Raw genomic sequence first — 19667 nt, forward strand, 5'->3', positions numbered from 1 at the left:
TAGCTAGCGCGTTAATATGGCAACTCACAAGATCATGATCGAGATGGAGGAATTAATTAATTAGAGTAGACGTTGGGTTAGGTCTGGCATTAACAGTCCACATGATGATGAGTTGTGCTGACTTTCGATTACCTGAATCCATCTGAAATTAATGGTGCTTTGCATGCATCCAATTAATTAAGGCTATATAGCTAGGCCGGTTATGTAAATTACGCAACCGCGTACAGCTGTACATTTGAAGAATATTTCATTTTTTTTTTTTACTTACATCTCGTTTGAATTTAAAAATAAATTGAAATGAATGGTAAATTTGAATTTAAAAATTAGTTGAAATGAATAATAAATAATAATGAGATTAATTATAAATAATAATAAAATTTATAAATTAAAATTAATAAATAATAATAAATAATAATAAAATAAATTGTGAATCTAAATCAGACCTTAATAGTGAAGCATTAATTTGGCAACTTATAGTTGCTGGACGTATCACACGTGTGTAATTAAGGTGCTAGCTAGCGCACGAATCTCTCGAAAGGAAAATAGAGTAAGTAAATAAAGCTGCAGGAAAAGATAAGTTAGATCTTCGTATTTATTACTCAAACGAAATTTTTCCATATAACATTAATAAGTTTTTAACGAATTATAATGTTCAACTTATTTTAAGATTAATAATATTTGATACAAAAACATGAGAACGTAGAGTGATGTATAATAAGATTAATTTGTAAGCCTAAGTACTCTCTGCTCCTTAATTTTATTGGGGTCGGGTTGACACAAATCTAAGTAACCTTACCTCGAATGGCTTATCTATTCGAGTTAAGTTATGATAGACTCTTTTTTAACATAAACTTGAATAACCCGACGCGAATTGTTACACCTAATTTGAAAAAAGAATGGCATATGTCCTTTTAAGCAAATTACAAGGTACCCTCTCCAATTAGTACGTGTAGCTCGAGCGCTGCGTTATGTACCGTTCCTTCGGACATCGTCAGCGTACACGTACTTTCCAAAACACCCAAGAACTGCTTTTTTTCCTCTCTCTCTCTCTCTCTCTCTCTCCGTCATGGCTCGGGCTCCCACACCTCGTTGAACCTAATGAACTTCACTGACGTGCCCCATTCCTCCTCGGCGACTCCCCATCGCCGGAAACCCAACCGTCCGAGCTTGGCCTTATATTCCCTGCGCCGCAAGTACGTACCTCCACAAACTCCTTGTTCGCAGTGGAAGTTCTTTGATGACGGCAAGCTTGCCTTCGTTTCCTCCGGAGGAGGGAATTTCTGGCGATCGAGAGTCGAGGTATCGGCGAGAAAGCTCTCCGCTGGGCTCTGGAAATTCTGGTTTGCCGAGGTCTCATCTGGTACTGGCGGTTTGGAATGTGGACAGTGTGATATGGTCGGGTCTCAGGTAATGCCGTAATTCCGTGTAGTTTTGCTCATATTTACGTTAATTTATGTGGAGATAATTTGTGCTGTAAAAAAGTTCGGCTCAGAAAAAGAGAGCAGTTTGTTGATAACATTGGTCTCTTATTTTGTTTGCTTTGACTCAATTTTCGCGGCAACCGATAAGATTTTCGTGTCGCCGTTACTGATGAGTTTGGTTGCTGTGGAAATACGAGAAAATAATATGAAAGGAAAAGAAAAAAACAGCATTTTCATCGAGAAATTCTGAACTTTATATCTACCATAGTTTTCAAATGAATTATAATCATATTGCTTATTGCTAGACAATGAAAATACAATTAAGTTAATTATTAGATTATCGCTGAGTAAGCCACGGAAATCTCTATATTTCAATGTGATTCATGCCATCAAATGTGTGAAAGTCCGAGTTATATATATACATGACCTAATCATGATCATCTACCTCCTTGCTCTCTCATTCTGATCGCTCCCGCTAGCTTGAACCGATTTCGCTGAATCACAATTCTTCAATGGAGGGAAGAGCGAAGCGTGATCCTAGGTCATGTTCAGGAGTGTCTAATGAGGTCTACAAGTTTTATGGCCATACGAAGCACCCTGATGATCAATCAGATGCTTCTCGCTTTGCTGCTTCTGCTTTGCAGGCAGAACTAGTGCGTGCTCGTTCCAGAATTCGCGAGCTTGAAGCTGAGGAGCGGTCCTCTAAGAAAAAGGTTGGGCACTTGCTGAGGAAGCTGGAGGAGGAAAGGATTTCCTGGCAGAGCAGAGAACAGACGAGAAACCGTACGGTAGTTGATGGTTTAAAGGATGAATTATTGAGGCACAGGAAAAGTTATCGGATGATGGAAATTCTCAATAGCAAGTTGGTCAATGAGGTAGCCAATGCCAAGTTATCTGCAAAGCAAATCGTGCAAAAGTACGAGGAAGAGAAAAGGGTCGGAGAACTAATGGTGGAAGTATGTAATGAACTAGTGAAGCTGATTGGAGAACATAAGGCTCAAGTAGAGGAATTGAAGAAAGAGTCGAGGAAAATCCGTGAGGAAGTGGAAGAAGAGAGGCAGATGTTGAAGATGGCTGAAATTTTGCGTGAAGAACAAATCCAAATGAAGCTGGTTGATGCAAAACTTGCTTTTGAAGATAGGTATAGTCAGATGAACAAACTGATAAATGATGTCCAGACTTTCCTGCGGTCCACAGGCTCTACCACGGATGCAAAGCCAAAGGCATTAAGGAAAGCCAAGTCGATCCAACATGCGGTAAAATCAATGAATATTCAAGACATCAAGGAGTTTTCGAATGTGCCCACGAAACCAGAAAAGATGTACTCGAATCATAGTGATCTAAGAGAAGGTGAAGCTGATGAGGGGGGAATTGCATCATCCTCCAAAATCCACATCTCAAGTCCTAACAACATCGCCTCTGTGAATACGGAAACTGAATGTGTCGAAACTACAGAGCAGCGATCTATGAATACGGAAATCAGAGAGATTTGCTGGCCATCAGCAGAGCAATCAAAGAAGAATGCACGCCTGAGCAACGATGAATCCTCTGGCCGGATAATGGTAGAAGAGTGTAATGGAAAATTGAAATGGGGCAGTTTCATGATGTAGCGGCACAAAGGCGCGCAGCACAATACTCCCCCAATCCACACATTGATCGAGGAATGAAAGGGCCGCGAGCCACCCATAAACATAAGTTGATAATATATGGGAAGCCAGAAATCTCAATTGCGCCACATTTTTTAATCAGTGAGACTTGGGACACGATGTGGGTTTCTCATTTCTTAACAAAATTGAAGCCGAGCGGATCTTAAACCTGTAAATTTGCCTCCTTTCTGGTAATTCAGTTGAAAAAATTCCTACCCTGGTAGATCAGAGGAATTTCCTTTCTCCTCTTGGATCCAGCTAGTTAAAAGCTATTATTACTTTTTTCCAGGCTGTTGAGACCTGCATGATCTTGTTCGATCTATGGAAAAAACCAATATCGTGCGTGTCGGATCCGTAAGGAGAAAAAAAGACGTAGACATCAAAAGGCGACGCGTTCCCTTTGTTCGCATCATGCACGGGCCTTACCCTTTCGGCGTGACAACTTGTAAGTTGTACACTTGTACTCATGCCGGGGAGGGGAAAAAAAAAAAAAAAAGATGAAAAAGACAAAAGACAACTTATAGGTAAGTAATTTTGTGTGTTTTATTTAATTTTATAATTCAATATAATATATTAAATAACCTCACTTTATAAATTTACTTTTATATAATTGATTAAAATATTTTTCAATTATCAACGTTCAAGCTAAATTCGACAACACTCTATTAATTCAATTGTCAAGTATTTTCACGTTGGGATAAGATTATCGGTGGATGGCATTCGTAAGATTCATGATAAAACTTTATCAAGATAGTAATCATTCAATTATACTTCTTGAGAACTAGCCATTTCAATTACAAACCTAACATATGGCAAGCATTAATGAATATCATTCGTGAGAATCTAATTAAAATGGGGCATTCTATTAGAAAAATGAGTTAAGCTTGTTCATTTTGCGTTGAAATTTCAAGTAAAGGGTTAAGAGATTACCTTGTTAAAAGAACCACATCTCCGTTACTGTAGCTGTAGCTAAATCTTGAGATAGTAAAAATTTCTCTCTAACTCTAACAACTACAGATAATAGAATCTAATGGCCAGTTCTATTATATGTAGGGTGAGAGAAAATGCTTCCTCATGTGTTAATATTTTGACCCATCTCATTATGAGTCTAAAAATAATATAAAATTTAGACTTCATTTGGATTCGAAAATTGTTTCATCTCATTTCATCATTACAATTTTTTTTAATTTTTATATAAAATATAATAAATAATTTCACTTTTTTAAATTTTAAAATAATAATAATATTAAAAAATAATATTCTAACAGCATTTTTTTAAACTTTTATCTTTTGTTTAAAATTATCTCACTTCATCTCTAAATCCAAACCAGTCCTTATGCTAATCTATTTTAAAACTCTCTTAGGCTGTATGTAAATGTTGAGTTGAGCTTAACTGAGTTAAGTTCTTTATGAATAATAATGAATTGAGTAGTAGAATGAGTTATGTGAGGCTCTTCTAAACTAGATTTAAATGTTAAGATGAGTTTAATATTTTTATAAAAAATTAAAAAAAGGTTATGGGTCTCAAACTTAAATTAGATGTTTTATGTTAAAAAAAAGTTATAAATTTTAAGTATAAAAAAATTTTGAATTGAAATAAATTTAATAATTAAATATTAGATTAAATTTAAAATTAAATTCAATTCAATTGAATTTAAAAACCAAACGCAAACTTACTCTTGAATTTTTCTCTCCGAACTTTGGGGCGAAACTGTGTAAAATATTGGGGGGCTACCGCCCCTCCAAAAGTGTTTTAAAACTTAATATAATATATTGTATATTTCTAATTTTTTCTAAAATATTTGAGTCTTTTGAGATTGCCCTCCTACACTCGAACACCCTCTATTACGGACATTGACCCTAGCCTTGATTTGACATGCTAAAATCTAACACCATGAACACAACCTTGAACACTAGCCTTGATCTGAGTCTACGAACACTAGCCTTGATTGACAAATTGACACTTACCATTTGAGCCTGAGTTCCAAATTACTCAAACCTCATTATTCTCACATTCGCTCGTGTATTCTTCTTTCTCCGCAACACCACCCGTGTCTCTCTTTCTTTTTCTCTGCAACCCATCAAAGCACAGCTGCATGCACAGTTGGTTTTCTCTGTCTAGCTGGCATAGTCAAAGCAGATCCCACTAATAAGAGTAATCTTTTTAGATTAACTAAAAATTAGATTTAATGAATATTTAATTATTAGAGAATAAAATATATTTATATTAAATTAATTAAATTTTAAATTAGAATTTGATTATAATAATTTTCAAAACTTTTTTTAAATTTAAAAATTATTGTACATACATCAAATATATATTTTATTAATTATTTTTCTCTTCCTTTCTTTCTATCACATATTTTATCACAATTGATATATTAATTTGAGTTAGTGATATATTAATTTAATAAGAATATGATTATTAATTAATATATAATAGATAGAATAATAAAATATAATAAAATTAAATAAATTAATAATTAAAAAAATTAAATATTTTTGAAATTATTAATTATTCATTACTATATAATGAATAAATATATAATCTAATGTGAAGATTTGATGTGAATAACTAAAACCAAATTTATCTTATATTATTTTATTATTATATAATCAAAAAATAACTATTCTAATGTGGAGATTTATGTGAACAGAATAATTAAAAGTCAAATTTCTCTTATATTCATAAAAAAATATCTTTTAACTTTAACTAATCCAATGATAATACTCTAACACTAGATTTTCAGATCCGGATATGTTTACTAACGTACATTATTACTATTTATTTAAAAGAATAACTTTATTTCATTTCATTTCATTTTCATCGTTAATATTCTAGATCTACGGATCTAGAAGAATTCATGAATTATGATGATCATCTTGAGCTATTGATGAGCCACAGGCTCTTTAATCTCTATATATCAAATGTGTTTAGAGTGTGTTTGTATTCTTGCCTTCTCATTTTTCGGAGTTGGATAGTACACTATTGCATGTTGTTTTTGTTCAGTACTGCATTTGTTTACTTGTCTTAATGATCTTTTGAACGATCTTTTAGATTTTTTTTGAAATTTTCGTTAACTCATTCCATGATCCAAGAATATTTCATGATATCTAAATTAACATAATAAATCTTATTCGGTGATCTTCATACAGGGCCTGAAAAAGAGAGTTATTTATTATAAATATTATTTGTATACAGTTTCATGATCTCTAAATTAAAATAATAAATCTACTTCGGAGATCTTCATGCACTAATGGGCCTGGAAAAGATAGTAGTTTATTATTATTATTATTATTATTATTATTATTATTATATAATTTTATAACATATAATTATTATTTTTTATATAATTACGTGTAAAAAAATTCATATTACTTATGCTTATACAATACACTTTACCAATTGCCTCCTACATACCAAATTCCAGTTCCGCACTTGAGTATAGATTGACTTGCACATCGTAGAGTTCCGATTTTGGAAAATCCGATAAAGCTCTAATGGGCATTTCTATATCTTGTATGAAAAGCTCTTTTATGAATCCAGCTATACGAAAAAAGGCATCAATAATATATATCATGAGCAAAGTTAAAAGGGTAGTGAAATGGGAGAAGCTATCTAAAACGTAGCTTTTGCGAGGAGTTAAAACTTAAGGTCTTGCTAGGAACACCGAATATGTAAGTGTATCGAACAATGTATTTTTTTTTTTTTTACACGCAAAGACTTTTAAAAAATAATGATCGGTAAACTTTTTTCGGTATCCATCTTTGATGTAGTGTATGTTTAGAGTTGTACTGGAAAATATAGTTTATAATTTTATGATTTATAACTTATAATTTAAATAAGAAGTTCTATTAGAAAGTATATGGATATAAGTGTATCGAACAGTAAATATTTTTAAAAAAAAAGTATATGTGTGTACTTTTATTTAAAAAATACACAAACAAATTCTTTAAGAAAATAATGATCGGTACCCATCTTCGGTGTACTGAGCATTTTCCTAAAACTTATAAACTTAAAAGTGGGTCAGAAACCCCGGTTTCGGATACTCAAAGGTTAGCAGTCTACGATTGTTGGTTGTTAAGAATTCATTAATGCTGCATTCAATTCCTATGTTGTTAACAGTTCATTACGGGTGAAATTCAGGCCAAAAAAAAAAAAAAAAAAAGAGTAAAGTTTGTGCCTTTTAAATATCATAACCTCTTTAAACAGCAATTATCTGGAAATTGTAAAATATCATGGGCCTGCGGTTCGAGCTTGGCCCAACATTCAAGCCTTTTCAAACCAGTTCTTAAAGTTATTTATTGAACTTTGGTCTTTGTTAGGCCTGACCCTTTATTCCCCAACCTTTTGTTCTCTGTTCAGCTTAAACAATCCCTTTGTGCAAGGTCAGAATTTGCAAGCAACTAGTTTGGGCCGGATCTAAAAGAACTAATAGAGCTTAATTCTCTAAATTCGATCCAGCCCTTGGATAAATATGTAGTTCAATTTGTCTTAGTTTAATTTGTTTGTGGGCATGTCTAACAGTAATATTACATGCCACAATATTATCTTATATTTCTAAATTCATTTCATTTTATAAATGAGTAGTTCTACATACAATTATGAAGTGCATAAATATCGTGTAATTGTTTTGAAAAATAGTAGGGTTTACTATTAAAACATTAATTTTTTATGTAGATCTCATGTATTATTCACTTTTTCAAAATGATTACACGGCGATTGCACAATTCACGGTTGTAAATATATTTTCTCTTTTTAAATATAGCAATTTTCTTGTCACACTTAGATCACCTCCTTTTTTTTTTTTTTATAAATAAAATAAAATATTAACGGAAAGAGACATGTGATAAGGAAATCTTACACCACACACTTTCTCCGAACTAATATATACTGATTTTTCATTTTTACACTTCTATTTTAAACACACACATATTTAAGCATTAAGATTGAATCATGAAAATGACAAATCACGTATTGATTAGGTGAATGTGTGTGATGTAAGACTTTAATGTAGAATTTCTCTTGACAGAAAATGTTACCTTATTATAGTGAGATATGAATGGGATAGTGGTGTAGTATGTAGAATTTCTTCATGTCTAAACAACCACGTCTCTAGCTTTCTCTTGAATTTAGAATCTCATCTATCTTGATATTTTGGATAAAGCATATGTTTTAGGTTAACAAATATTACAATCTCAAATATTACAATCTCTCCGAAATTATCTATCTTAATTATATAGTAATTCCAAAGGTATACTCACATCACATCAATTCTATTTCGCAACTGATATAATTAAAGTACGAGGATGGCGATTTATTAAAGTGGATTAAGAGTCCATGAAGCTCGGTCTAGAACCTAAAACGAGAGAGATAGATACGTTATACAAGTTCAATAATATTTATTAATGTTTATATAAATTTATTAAACAACATTAGGTGTTTAATAAATACAAATTATGAAGAATCTTAATCCAGGTTATAAATATCACAGTAAAAAGATATAAAGTACACGTACTGAGATGATAATATAATATAGGATATTAGACTAGTCTCAATGTATTCATCTTCCTATCATCAAAATTCATTTTTTCTATTTTACATAATGACTTTTACTATATATCAAACATCGACTTATCTATTTTTTCTTTATCTCATTTAAAAATTATATTTTTTAATCTTTTTTGTTCATTTAAAATATTTTCTCTAAACTATCAATGATATCCTCAAATTTTTTTATATTTGTAATATCTCCCCATATACAATGTCATATAATTATGTTCTATTTTAAATTAATCCAAATTTATAAGTTAAACGAAAATATAAATTAATTCAAAAAAATAAAAAGAAGAGATTATATAATAAAATTAATCCAAATTAGAAGGTCCTTTCTTTCCTGTTGATAGTATATATATATATATATATATATATTCGATATTTTTGTATAATCTGTAGCAATTCTAAAAAGAAAAATAAATTATTTGATATTAAAATTAAAGACACGCAAGAATATTTGATATTAAAATTCATGTTGGAGGTGCAAAGTGAGTGGGAGACGGGTAGATGAGAGAGAAATGATTAAGAAATTATTTATAACTGTGAACAGTTATCGCTAGATGTACTTGTAAAACTTTAGTTAACTGGAAAATACAGATGAAATAATAGGGGTGGGCAGCGGGTGCTTGCATTACCCCGTTCGCTCTGCCCCGCTTAGGCAGGGTGGGGGATCCGCTCCGCACAGACAGGGGCAGGGCCCCCTGCCCTTATGAAAGGGGAGTTGCGGAGGCAGTGGATGGAAGGGGCTCAACCCCGCTCTGTAAATCCCCCGCCCCACTCCAGCATGTCTAAGCCCCCCCCTCAGATTCCTTTCTCTTTCTCGAACTTTCTCGATCTCCAACTCTCTCTTGACCTTGTCCCAGGCCCAGACTCCCAGGTCCCAAACTCTCTCAATCTCTCTCGAACTCTCTCAATCTCTCTCGATCTAACTCTCTCTATCTGGTTTGCCATGGCCATGGAAGTTGCAGACGCCGGCAGAGGACTCGATTGGCAATGTAACAGACGTCGCTGAGTTTGGGGGAGCCGAGGAGGGGTGGCGGATGGATGGAGGTCCACCCCCGCACCCCATGCGACGGACGGGGTACCCCGCCCCCGCATGGTTGGAGGAGGATTACGGGAAAAAAAATCTCCACCCCCGCCCATGCGAGTGCGAGAGACGGGGAGATGGTGGCCCCGCCCTGAAAGGGGCGGTTAGCACCCCTAGAAATAGATAATCCATTATAAGCCACTTTTAGATTATTTCCTTGAAATTATACAAAAATATGAGTTTTACATAATCGGTCAGGAGTGCTCCTAGGATTTAAAGTTATGTGCCTTTTTAAATGTCAACCTCGGAGTTTGACTTTTAAGATGTGTTTGGCAGAGAGGCATTAATTGGTTTAACAAATTCAATAATTTAGGTAATATTTGGTTGTTGAATTAAACTCAATTCATCTTAAATTTATTTTTTTTTAATTTTTCAAAAAAATGTTAAACTCATCTCAACTTACTTTATATATTTCAACCTATAAAGTTAAACATATCTCAATCTAAAAAAGTTAAACCCATCTCAATAGGACTTACAAAATACTATTATTCACAATTCAACTCAACTCAATTTATCTTAACATCTAAACGCAACCTTATAAGTCTGAAAATATGAAAGTTGTGGCAATCATAACAGAAACGATGTAACATATATGAGACAAACACTTGCGTTCAAAATTCAGAAATTCCATATAAACAGAAATGACCAAAATTTTATTTAAAATTTGTTTGAATTTAATCATCTAAAAAGCGATGACATCAAATGAATCTTAGGCCCATTTGGTTAGCCAAATGAAATACAAACTATTTCACTTGATTTTGTATGGCTAAAATGGTTTCAACATCCAAACAAGCATTTAAGAATTCATCTCATTTGTGTCTTCTCTTATTCGAGTACTAAAAGTTGAGGAGACATAAAGAAAATATAGACTGGCCAAGCTAATAGCCCCCATGTCTAGTCTTTCCCTTCCCCATACGAGCTTTTTCTCTTCCTGGTTTTGAGAAATTCTCAAGCCTCTCCCTTCTCGAAGTTGCTGTTAAACCCCACTCCCCCTGCTTCAAAGACGCCAATGTCGAACCGAGTTGAACACTTGCGGAGTTTATCTTCCCCATTTTTTTTTATCGTTGCCATTGTTACCATCCCTTGCCGCCAGCCCCACAACTCAGTCGATCCAAAAAAAAAAATAACAAGTCCAAGAGCAATCCAAATAAAATAAATCCACAAAAAGATCGAAATGAAGGAAGGAGAGAGAGAGAGAGATATGCGGCGACGTTGAAGTCAACAGGGAGTGGGGGGAGGGTGGGAAAGGGGAAAGAAGACCTAAAAAAAAAAATGAACCCTTACTTTAAGGGAAAAGCTTCAAACTGATCAGGTTTCATTTTCCATTTTACACCCTCTACTAAAAGAGCAACACGTAATAGATTTATTGGACTTACGGTGGGTGAGAGTCCATTCTCCATTCTTTCTTCTTTTCTCTCCTCCCTTTTCCCTCTTCTATCCACTTTTCTCCCCAGAAGCTCTCCCTCGATGCATTGAAATTCTCTCTCTTTCTCTGTCAACATATCCCATCTTCCTTCAAGAGATTCGAACCCATCTTCATCTTCGTCTCTCTCGACAGATCCCATATTACTTCAAGAGATTCAAACCCATATTCGTCTCCGTCAATATGGTTTTACTAGCCAAAATGTACAAGTCACCAAAATATCAAAATTTAGGCAAAACTGATCCAGGCGGTGAAGTGAGATGGAAACACCAAGGATGCAAGTGCTTTCAAATTTTGAAAGAAAACTCCAACTTTGTTATAGGACTAATGTCAAGAACTAGAGCAGAAAGATTAAATTAAAATTGAAAACCTCTTACCAAAGGGAAAAAAAATTTATGAACAAGACATGACAAGGGAAAAAACTCCTTAATAGATAGAAGAGGTATATGTAGCTCTAAGTAACCAAGGATTCTAGATCCAAAGGGATATTGTATCTAGAAAATATGTCCTTGGTCCAGCAAGGGAGTAATATGCAACTATATGGACGAGATGCTCAACTAGAACAGTCTCCTCAAGCTAATTGGTGACAACAACTCGTCTAGAAGGAATTAATTCAATATTTCCGAATGAACGAGCCATTGTCAAAAGGTCACAACCCGTTATTGAGCAACAAATACACCAATCCAGCCCCTAAAATACACCATAAGCATAAAATATTATCATGACTTACAAAGTAAACCGTTGTTCGAAGGAGAGAGAGAGAGAGAGAGAGAGAGAGAGAGAGAGAATCTGGGAAAACATAGTGGGATGACGATGGGTGTGTGGGGACAATAGAGTGAAGATCGGGTTTTGGGTGTGTGGGGGAGGGGGACAACATATTCATTGCATGCAGCTCCATATTTAATTTTGGTAGAGTTCCTACGTGTCTTATTATTATTAGTGGGTGTAAAATAAAGTTTCACACCCATCCGGCTCCTAGCCGCACCCTTACTTTGAACGAACGTGGCCCAATATTAATTTTTGGAAAATATAAAAATTATAATTTTTGATTTTAATAAGTGATATTAGTCTATGGAAAATATATTCATAATTTGTGGGACCAATTATTGAAACACTTTCCAATTATCGGTGGGCCCACCACTTTATCAAATCCCCATAAAAAATTAAAAAATATCTCATCTCACTTTTACATCTAAACACTTATACTTTTACAAACCAACTGTAACATCCCATTAGAAATTCACCAGTGTAATTTCTATTGACTTTAGGAACCTCGTGAAAACCCCATAAGTTTTTACTAATCGACCAATCGCACATGTTTTAGTCTGTCAACATAGTCAGTGTTACCACTCACTATGATGCTAGAAATATGAGTTTAATTATTTGAGGTAGTTAGAATGGTCAGAAGGTGTTTTGGTCTACGCCATTAGACTCAGTTGATTATTTAGGATTTTACGGCGCAATAGCCAATTTTATAATTTCGAACAAAACGACAGTTCGAAATTGTGAAATTATTTTTAGGGGCACTTCGAAGTTGAATTTCGGTAACGATTTTCACTACAGGTTAATATGAATATTTAGGATTTTTTAGTACTAAGTTTATTATGCATTTCTTCAAAGTGAATAGTAATCTCGATAAGCGCACCCAGTGCAGTGTTTTCAAAATCACAGTATAGAATGTCCAAATTAGGTTAGAAGTTTTATTTGGACACTTGGTAAGATCTTAGCCACACATGATGAATAGAATTAGACACTTGGCACTATGAGGAGCCATTAGATGGATTTGTGAAGGAAGTCAAGGTGTGAGATCATGCCACCTAAGCAAAACTTTGTTTCATCTAAGCAACCAAATTGTATCAGATTAAAGAGGGTTTCAACCCTAGCAAAATCCTAAATGGTTGGAATCCAATTGAAACCCCAAAAGCTTGATTGAAACCAAAACTCTAAACGGTTTCCCCAAACCATAAAAGTTGGCCTCCAAACCCTTTTTAATCTAATTTCTAGCATTGTGTTTAATTACTTGATTAAATAACTTTTACATGCTATTAATTAATCAAACCCTTGTATGACATTATCATCCAACTTTTTAAATCTTGAAAATTTGATTGGGCCAAAAAAATTGATTTTGGGCTTGATAGCATCTCAAATCCTAACCAAACCACCTTTAAACCTCAAATTGAAGCCCACTTGGTTAGGGCCCACCAAGGCTCACGAATTTGGCCACCTTGGCAAAGTTTCTTGAAGAAGTTTCCTCCCCCACATGGCAGACCATCCACTGCCATTGGCTGCAACCCATTAGTGCCTTGATGTGAAGAGAAGTCCACTCCATCAACCTCCATCTCTCACAGCTGCTGCAGGTAATCATTTGCCCTCATTACTCTCCACTTTATGTCACATAGCCAACTCCAATCAAGGGACTTTCAAACCCATAAATTCCCCCTCCAAGAGTCTAAAGTCGTGCAAGACACACTTATCGTCATTTTATCACTTCTTCCCCCCGTTCTTAGAGAGAAACCCAAAAGAGCTCCCTCAGGCAGATTTATGGGTCTTTTCCATGGCTATTTCCGACCCCTTTTAAGTATTTTCTCATGATTACTCCTTCATAAAAGTTGTTCGAATTTGAGTCTAGTTTCCGTGGATATTTTATTAGTCTCATTCCATACTCATTTGGTTGGTCAAAAGTATTTTTAACCATGGAAATATCATTCTGGGCGTGAATTTGGAGAGTATGATATATTTTGAAATTTTTGACCAAGCTAGTGGACATATCTTGGTCCGAAAATTGTATGGAGTGTTGTTAGCATGTGTTTATGAATGTTAATTGAGGTTTTGTTGCATGGATAAAGCTTTTGATGATAGATTTCCTTAGATTTAAAAACTTGAAAATTGGAAGGGGAAAATCAGTTTTTGTTTTGTGAAAGTTGGAATATTTCGTGGTTTGATCTTATTCCAAAGGCTTTGATATTTTTATATGATGATTCTAATCATCTTATATACATGTTAGGATGTTATTTTGAAGATATTTAGTATTAGTTTTAAAGGTATGATTTTTCTATGCAAGAGGATTTCGGTTAGGCCTAAGAATTGATGTTTTTGGGTTTGATCTATGTTTTATTGAGTTTTAGCCATGTGATTTTAAGTTTGATGGTTAGATCCTCTTTAGGACACATTTTTAAACCATGGGATGTTTTAGTTTGAAGATCATGTGTTTAAGTCATGGATCAAGAGATTGATCAAAGTTAGTGTAGAGAAAAGTTTCTGTTTTGGACTAAATTTAAAACCAAAATCTCCAAGTGTTGTTTTGTGATTTTGGATGGCTTTTGTTTGATGATTTAAAGCATGGTTGATCTTAGGATGATGTTATGAATGTGTTAGAAGTAAGATTTGTTTTTTTAGAATTCTTGGATATGTTTTTATTAAGGCCAAAACTTGTGATTTAAGAGTTTACTTTTTGTTAAAAAGTTTGGGTCTTTTTACAAAATTTTGGTGTTGATGATTAGTTTTTCTTAATGGATATTTTAAGTGTATTTTTAAGCTTAGGATAGAAAGATCCTTATTACAAAATTTTAATTTAATCATGAATTTTGAAGATGGAAGAAATTGCAACCAAAATCAAGAGAAATGACTTATGAATGTTTCGACCATTGTGAGTTTTCCATAGTTGTGAATGGTTTTAAATTTTTCTGAGTTGATATTTGAGTCTAGGACAAAATTGACATGAGAAATGTAAATTTTGATAATTTTTGAAATTAGGATGTGAAATCCTTAAGTTATGGGTAAAATGGTCATTTTCCCACATGCAGAGGGTAAAATAGTAATTTTACTCTAAGTTGTCTCTTTTCACATTTCTAATTGTTAGTAATTAAATTTCTAACTTTTAGAATACCCTCTTACAGTTTCTCGTGTTTTGCGCTTTAATCTCGTAAAACGCGACGATCGAGGTAAGTTAGTTCTTAACTTGCTATCAGGTTACTATGTATGTGTGATCGGTAAGGGAACTACATTTTATGTTCGTTTGTTGTTTTATATGCCATGCCATGCCATGCCATATCATCGCATGTTTATCTTTTACACAAATTATTTTATCACGAAATACTTATCTGTTACATAATATATTATGTCTCATGTTACTATCTGTTGCAAGTATGTTACATTACGTATGCCATTATGTTACATGTATATCATGTCATATAATATTCACTGTCACATGTTATGCCATGTTACAAAATATTATCTGTTACATGTTATGACATGTCACGAAATATTGTCTGTTACATGTATGCCATGTTATGAAATATTTTCTATTACATTTATGTCTCAAAGTATGTCATGTATGTCATCTTATGTTCATGTCACGTTACGCTACGTCAGGACTTCTATCTTTTATGTCACGTTCATGTCATGTCACGTTACGAGATGTCATGTATGCCAGTTAAGTTATTCATGTCAATCACGACCCTAAGCTCTAGGATGGGGTAATATCCTAGTGGAACTCCTTTGTTCACGTTGGAGTGTCTAAATAGGTGTGAAATTATCTAGGTTGACGAAGTACAGTCAACAGGTTGCGAATAGGGGGCCTAACTAGCTGGTCACCGGGGCGCGCCTGACACCAACGCTGATGGAGCCACACTTTATGTTACGTGTGTCCACAGCAAGTGTGGCACAAATAATTTATGAGGCCACAACAACCGTGGAGCATGAAGTATGGGGCTACAACAACTGTGGAGCATACATTACGTGAGACACAACAATTGTGACACGTAAAATAACATGGGGCCACAACAACTGTGGAGTACGTATTAACGCACTCACAGCTGGTATAGACACCTGTGTTGTGATGCGGTAATCGACAGGGACATGCGGCTCAAGGGGACCCGTGTAGCACCTTTATGGTCACTTTATTAATTAAATCCATTGAATAAGATTCCAAGTTCATGTATTTCACGTTCAAGTCATGTTTCACATCATGTTATATTCAAGTTCACGTTCATGTCATGTTCAAGTTCATATTCACGTTATGTCATGTTCACATTCACGTTATTTTCCAAGTTCACATTGATGTTATGTTATGCTCAAGTTCATGTTATGTTCAAGTTCACATTCATGTCATGTCATATTCACGTTCACGTTATGTTCCAAGTTCACATTTATGTGATGTCATGCTTAGGTTCTTGTTATGTTCAAGTTCATGTTCAAATTATGTATGTTCACGTTCATGCTATATTTCAAATTCACATTCATGCTATGTTGTTAGTCCATGTTATGTTTTAAGTTCACGTACATGCCATGTCACGTCAAGCTAAGTTTCAGTTTCAGTTCAAATTATGTCATTTGAAAGATGATATATACAACCGCGCGGGGGAACCACGGCGTAACCGCGTCCCACGTGGGAAAGAAATGAAAACACTCATTTCCCCCCTACGGCCCTACCCAAAACCAACTCCCAGAGCAAATTCCTTCGTATCCCCCCAAATCACAAAGACCCCTCATCTTTCCCAACTCCCAGAGCAATCTTCCCCAAGTCCGAAGAATAATGATCAAACTCGAAGCAGAGTCCGAGCAACTACCGTAAGCCACCTCAAAGCATACCTCTTCCTCCTACGGTCCCCGTGAACCAGTCACTCGTCCACACACATCCAACGGTTTCAACCACCACGTCACAGTCTCCTCCTCTGTGCAACGTCAAGATCCTCCACAACCCCTACCGTACACCACCATTGCCCAAGTCAACATTGGAAGTTCAAGAGGCCCCTGTTTTTGCACCAAAAAACAGAGCATTGGGCTCTCCAATTTTAGGCCACCATGAGCCACTGCAAACCACCACCATGAGAGGGACAAGAATTTCGATAGTCTTGGGTGATTGTGGGAAGATAGAATATGATTCAATTCTGAGGATTCCTCAAAAGCCTACATGCGGCTCTCTATATTCTCCATTATCTGACAAACATAAATGAAAATTGAAAACAAGTGGTTATTGTTTTTGGTCTATAATCATATCGCATGATTTGCATGCAGAATTAAGAAGTTCAACAAACCCTGGCACTAGCTGCATCCAATCCTTTGAGGACATCTCTAATTTTGTCAAACTCCGCTTCGACTTCTTCACCAAACTGTGAGAGATAAGCTAACCTTTCATCCAAGTACTTTCTTCATCATCTCCTAACACTCTAAACACCATATCTCTTTCTGTGTGTGTCGTCTTGGCTGAGCTTCGTTTGGTTGGGAGGTAAAAGTTAATAGAGAAAAGTTGAGAAAAAGGACTCGAGTAGAGGCTACTGGACTCGTATGAGAAGGGGGCTCGACTTTCTGGACCAAGCCTCATGCATTTCGGTTCTATAAAAAGGGCCAGCAGAGTTCAAAATTAGGTGTCAGTTTGAGAATTTTATTCGGAGTTTTTAGCAGTTTGGTTTTAGAGAGTTTTTAGTAATTTTATTTCAGCTCTCAATTCGCCCAACTCTTTATTTTTCTTCTGTGTGAGTTGCCCAGATAATTATTTTTTGTTTTGATTTTCCCTCCTTCCGCGTACGGGATGTTCCCTCTTTTTTTTTTTCTATTATTTAATATTATCTACTGACGCCAGTTCCACAACGGGACGCAGGGGCGGTTGTCCCTAGCATTTCTGATGTCATTTATGCCATGTTGTATATCAAGTAATGTTATATTTACTTATAACTTTGATTATGTATTCATGATTTTACTGTCATGCATGCATCATTAACCTGTGTGAAAGTTTTCTGTTAACTTGCTAAGATTTGTAATCAAATCTTACCGTGGCAGTCCCAACTACCATTCCCTCTGAATAGTAGGCGATGTGTTAGGATCAGAGTATAGAGCAAACACTGGCAGACTGAAGGAGGTTGACTAGACGCCGTAGACACAACACGGAGCTTGCAGCCTCTATAATTAGGTCTTTGGATAGTATTCCGGCATCGTTAGTCGAGTTATGCGAGTTACTCAACGAACTAGCTCAATAGTATATTTTGGCAATGTAATTATGGAGCCAGGTCTTCATTGTTTTGTGATTACAGTCTTCTGAGACCCGTGCTGTAATCGTGGATATTTTAAGTATGCATGGTTTATGTTTTAACTATTTTGGATATTATAAGTTTGGAGCATAGTATTGCTAAAAAAAAAAATTATCCACTACGAATATTGCATAATGCTAGATGCATGTTAGGAACATTGCATCTTATATGTTATGAACGGGGCAGGTAACCTTGTGTTGCATGTCCTGACACTTCGGATGCCCGTCCGATCCCAAGCGAAATCTGGAGATGTCACACCAACTATCTTATCTTTTAAGTCTAACCATCTCACTTCTATTTATATATTTCTTATCTTATTTGACTATCCAAACAAGGCCTTATATTGTTTATTGAACATTTAATAAACTTAATGGCTTGTTATTAGTCTTAATTTTGATATTAAAAAAAGTTAAGTGATTATATTGATTACTTTACTAATCTAAATCTTTGGTATATGTAGTTAACCTATTGCATGCGAAGTGTTAGAATAATAGTTATAGAATTAATTACCTATTTCTCAGTTGTTTAAATTTTCGAAACAAATAATGATCTAAATTAACAAAAACATTTTCAAGCCTTGACCCCCACAAATTCATTCATTTGATGCCCCATGTTGCAAAACAAAAATGATATCTATATTGATCCCTCGTATTAACAGTAATCTATACGATCCCTTATATAAACAGTATTTTTACTGTTCACGTGAATAAAAAATATTCGTGTTAGGGGTCCATTTACAGGGATCACGTGTTCTTTGGACTGCTTCCTATAAAAATAGCAAACATATTGGAATACCAAACTGATGTTGGGTGATGCAAACCCAAAGTACTACAACTTGGGGGGATTCTGGTCTAGAATGTAAGATTTTACATTGATAATATTGAGTTATCTTAAAAAAATCAAATCTGGGCAAATATGGTCAAAACCACGAGGAATGTTTGGATAATGAAATGAGATGAGAATTATATGAATTATAGTGAAATAGTTTGTGAATAATAATAAAATAGTTTGAATTAAAAATAAGAAAGAAAAAATTAAATAAAAATATTATAAAGTTAAAATATTGTGAATATAATTTTTTAATATAATTTTTATTTTGAAAATTGAAAAAGTTGTTTTATTTTTTGTGTTTTATTTGGAAGTTTGAAAAAGATGTAATGATTAGATGAAAAAGTTAAAAATTAAAAATTAAAAAGTATTTTGTGTTTGAGTAATGTTTGAAAAAGAAATTATGAGAAATTTTAAAATCATCTCATCTAACTTTCCAAACATGCCCTAATTTTCCTTAGATTTGGTCTTTCTCCCAAATTATCTATTTACTTTCATTTTGTCTTCTTAGAAGATATTTTGTTCCAAGTTATGGAAGTGATTTTGTTTTCAATTTTGACCAAATTTTTGACACACTTCTTGTTTAATTACGTATTTACTTTTCACACAATAATTTAGATTTTTTCTTTTTGAAAAAATTCTAATAATTTTGAATTTTGAATCTATATATTAATTAAGCT

At 34.3% G+C, this 19667-nt stretch overlaps 1 protein-coding gene and 1 long non-coding RNA gene across 3 annotated transcripts; both read left to right on the plus strand.

Moving 5' to 3' along the window:
• The first annotated feature begins 916 nt into the window (after positions 1 to 916).
• LOC121264195 lies at positions 917 to 11575 on the plus strand. The gene is made up of 3 exons (XR_005940473.1): positions 917 to 927; positions 6915 to 6916; positions 11436 to 11575. It is a non-coding gene; the product is annotated as an uncharacterized LOC121264195 (long non-coding RNA).
• Positions 953 to 3144, plus strand: LOC121264194. 2 transcript variants are annotated; one of them, XM_041167272.1, is made up of 2 exons: positions 953 to 1407; positions 1901 to 3144. In XM_041167272.1, exons 1-2 carry the CDS (start codon positions 1099 to 1101, stop codon positions 3029 to 3031), a joined length of 1440 nt encoding a protein of 479 aa, XP_041023206.1. In that variant the 5' UTR covers positions 953 to 1098; the 3' UTR covers positions 3032 to 3144. The 2 variants fall into 2 exon arrangements, with proteins under 2 accessions (XP_041023206.1, XP_041023207.1); XM_041167273.1 differs by having other exon boundaries at positions 2066 to 3144.
• Positions 11576 to 19667: the final 8092 nt, after the last annotated feature.

This window comes from Juglans microcarpa x Juglans regia, chromosome 5D (genome assembly GCF_004785595.1).
Source record: "Juglans microcarpa x Juglans regia isolate MS1-56 chromosome 5D, Jm3101_v1.0, whole genome shotgun sequence".
NCBI lineage: Eukaryota > Viridiplantae > Streptophyta > Magnoliopsida > Fagales > Juglandaceae > Juglans > Juglans microcarpa x Juglans regia.

Coding starts and splice junctions, on each gene's coding strand:
- LOC121264194 (XM_041167272.1), top strand. CDS start 1,099: ATGAACTTCACTGACGTGCCCCATTCCTCCTCGGCGACTCCCCATCGC. Junction 1,408..1,900: donor GTGATATGGTCGGGTCTCAG/GTAATGCCGTAA, acceptor CGCTCCCGCTAG/CTTGAACCGATTTCGCTGAA.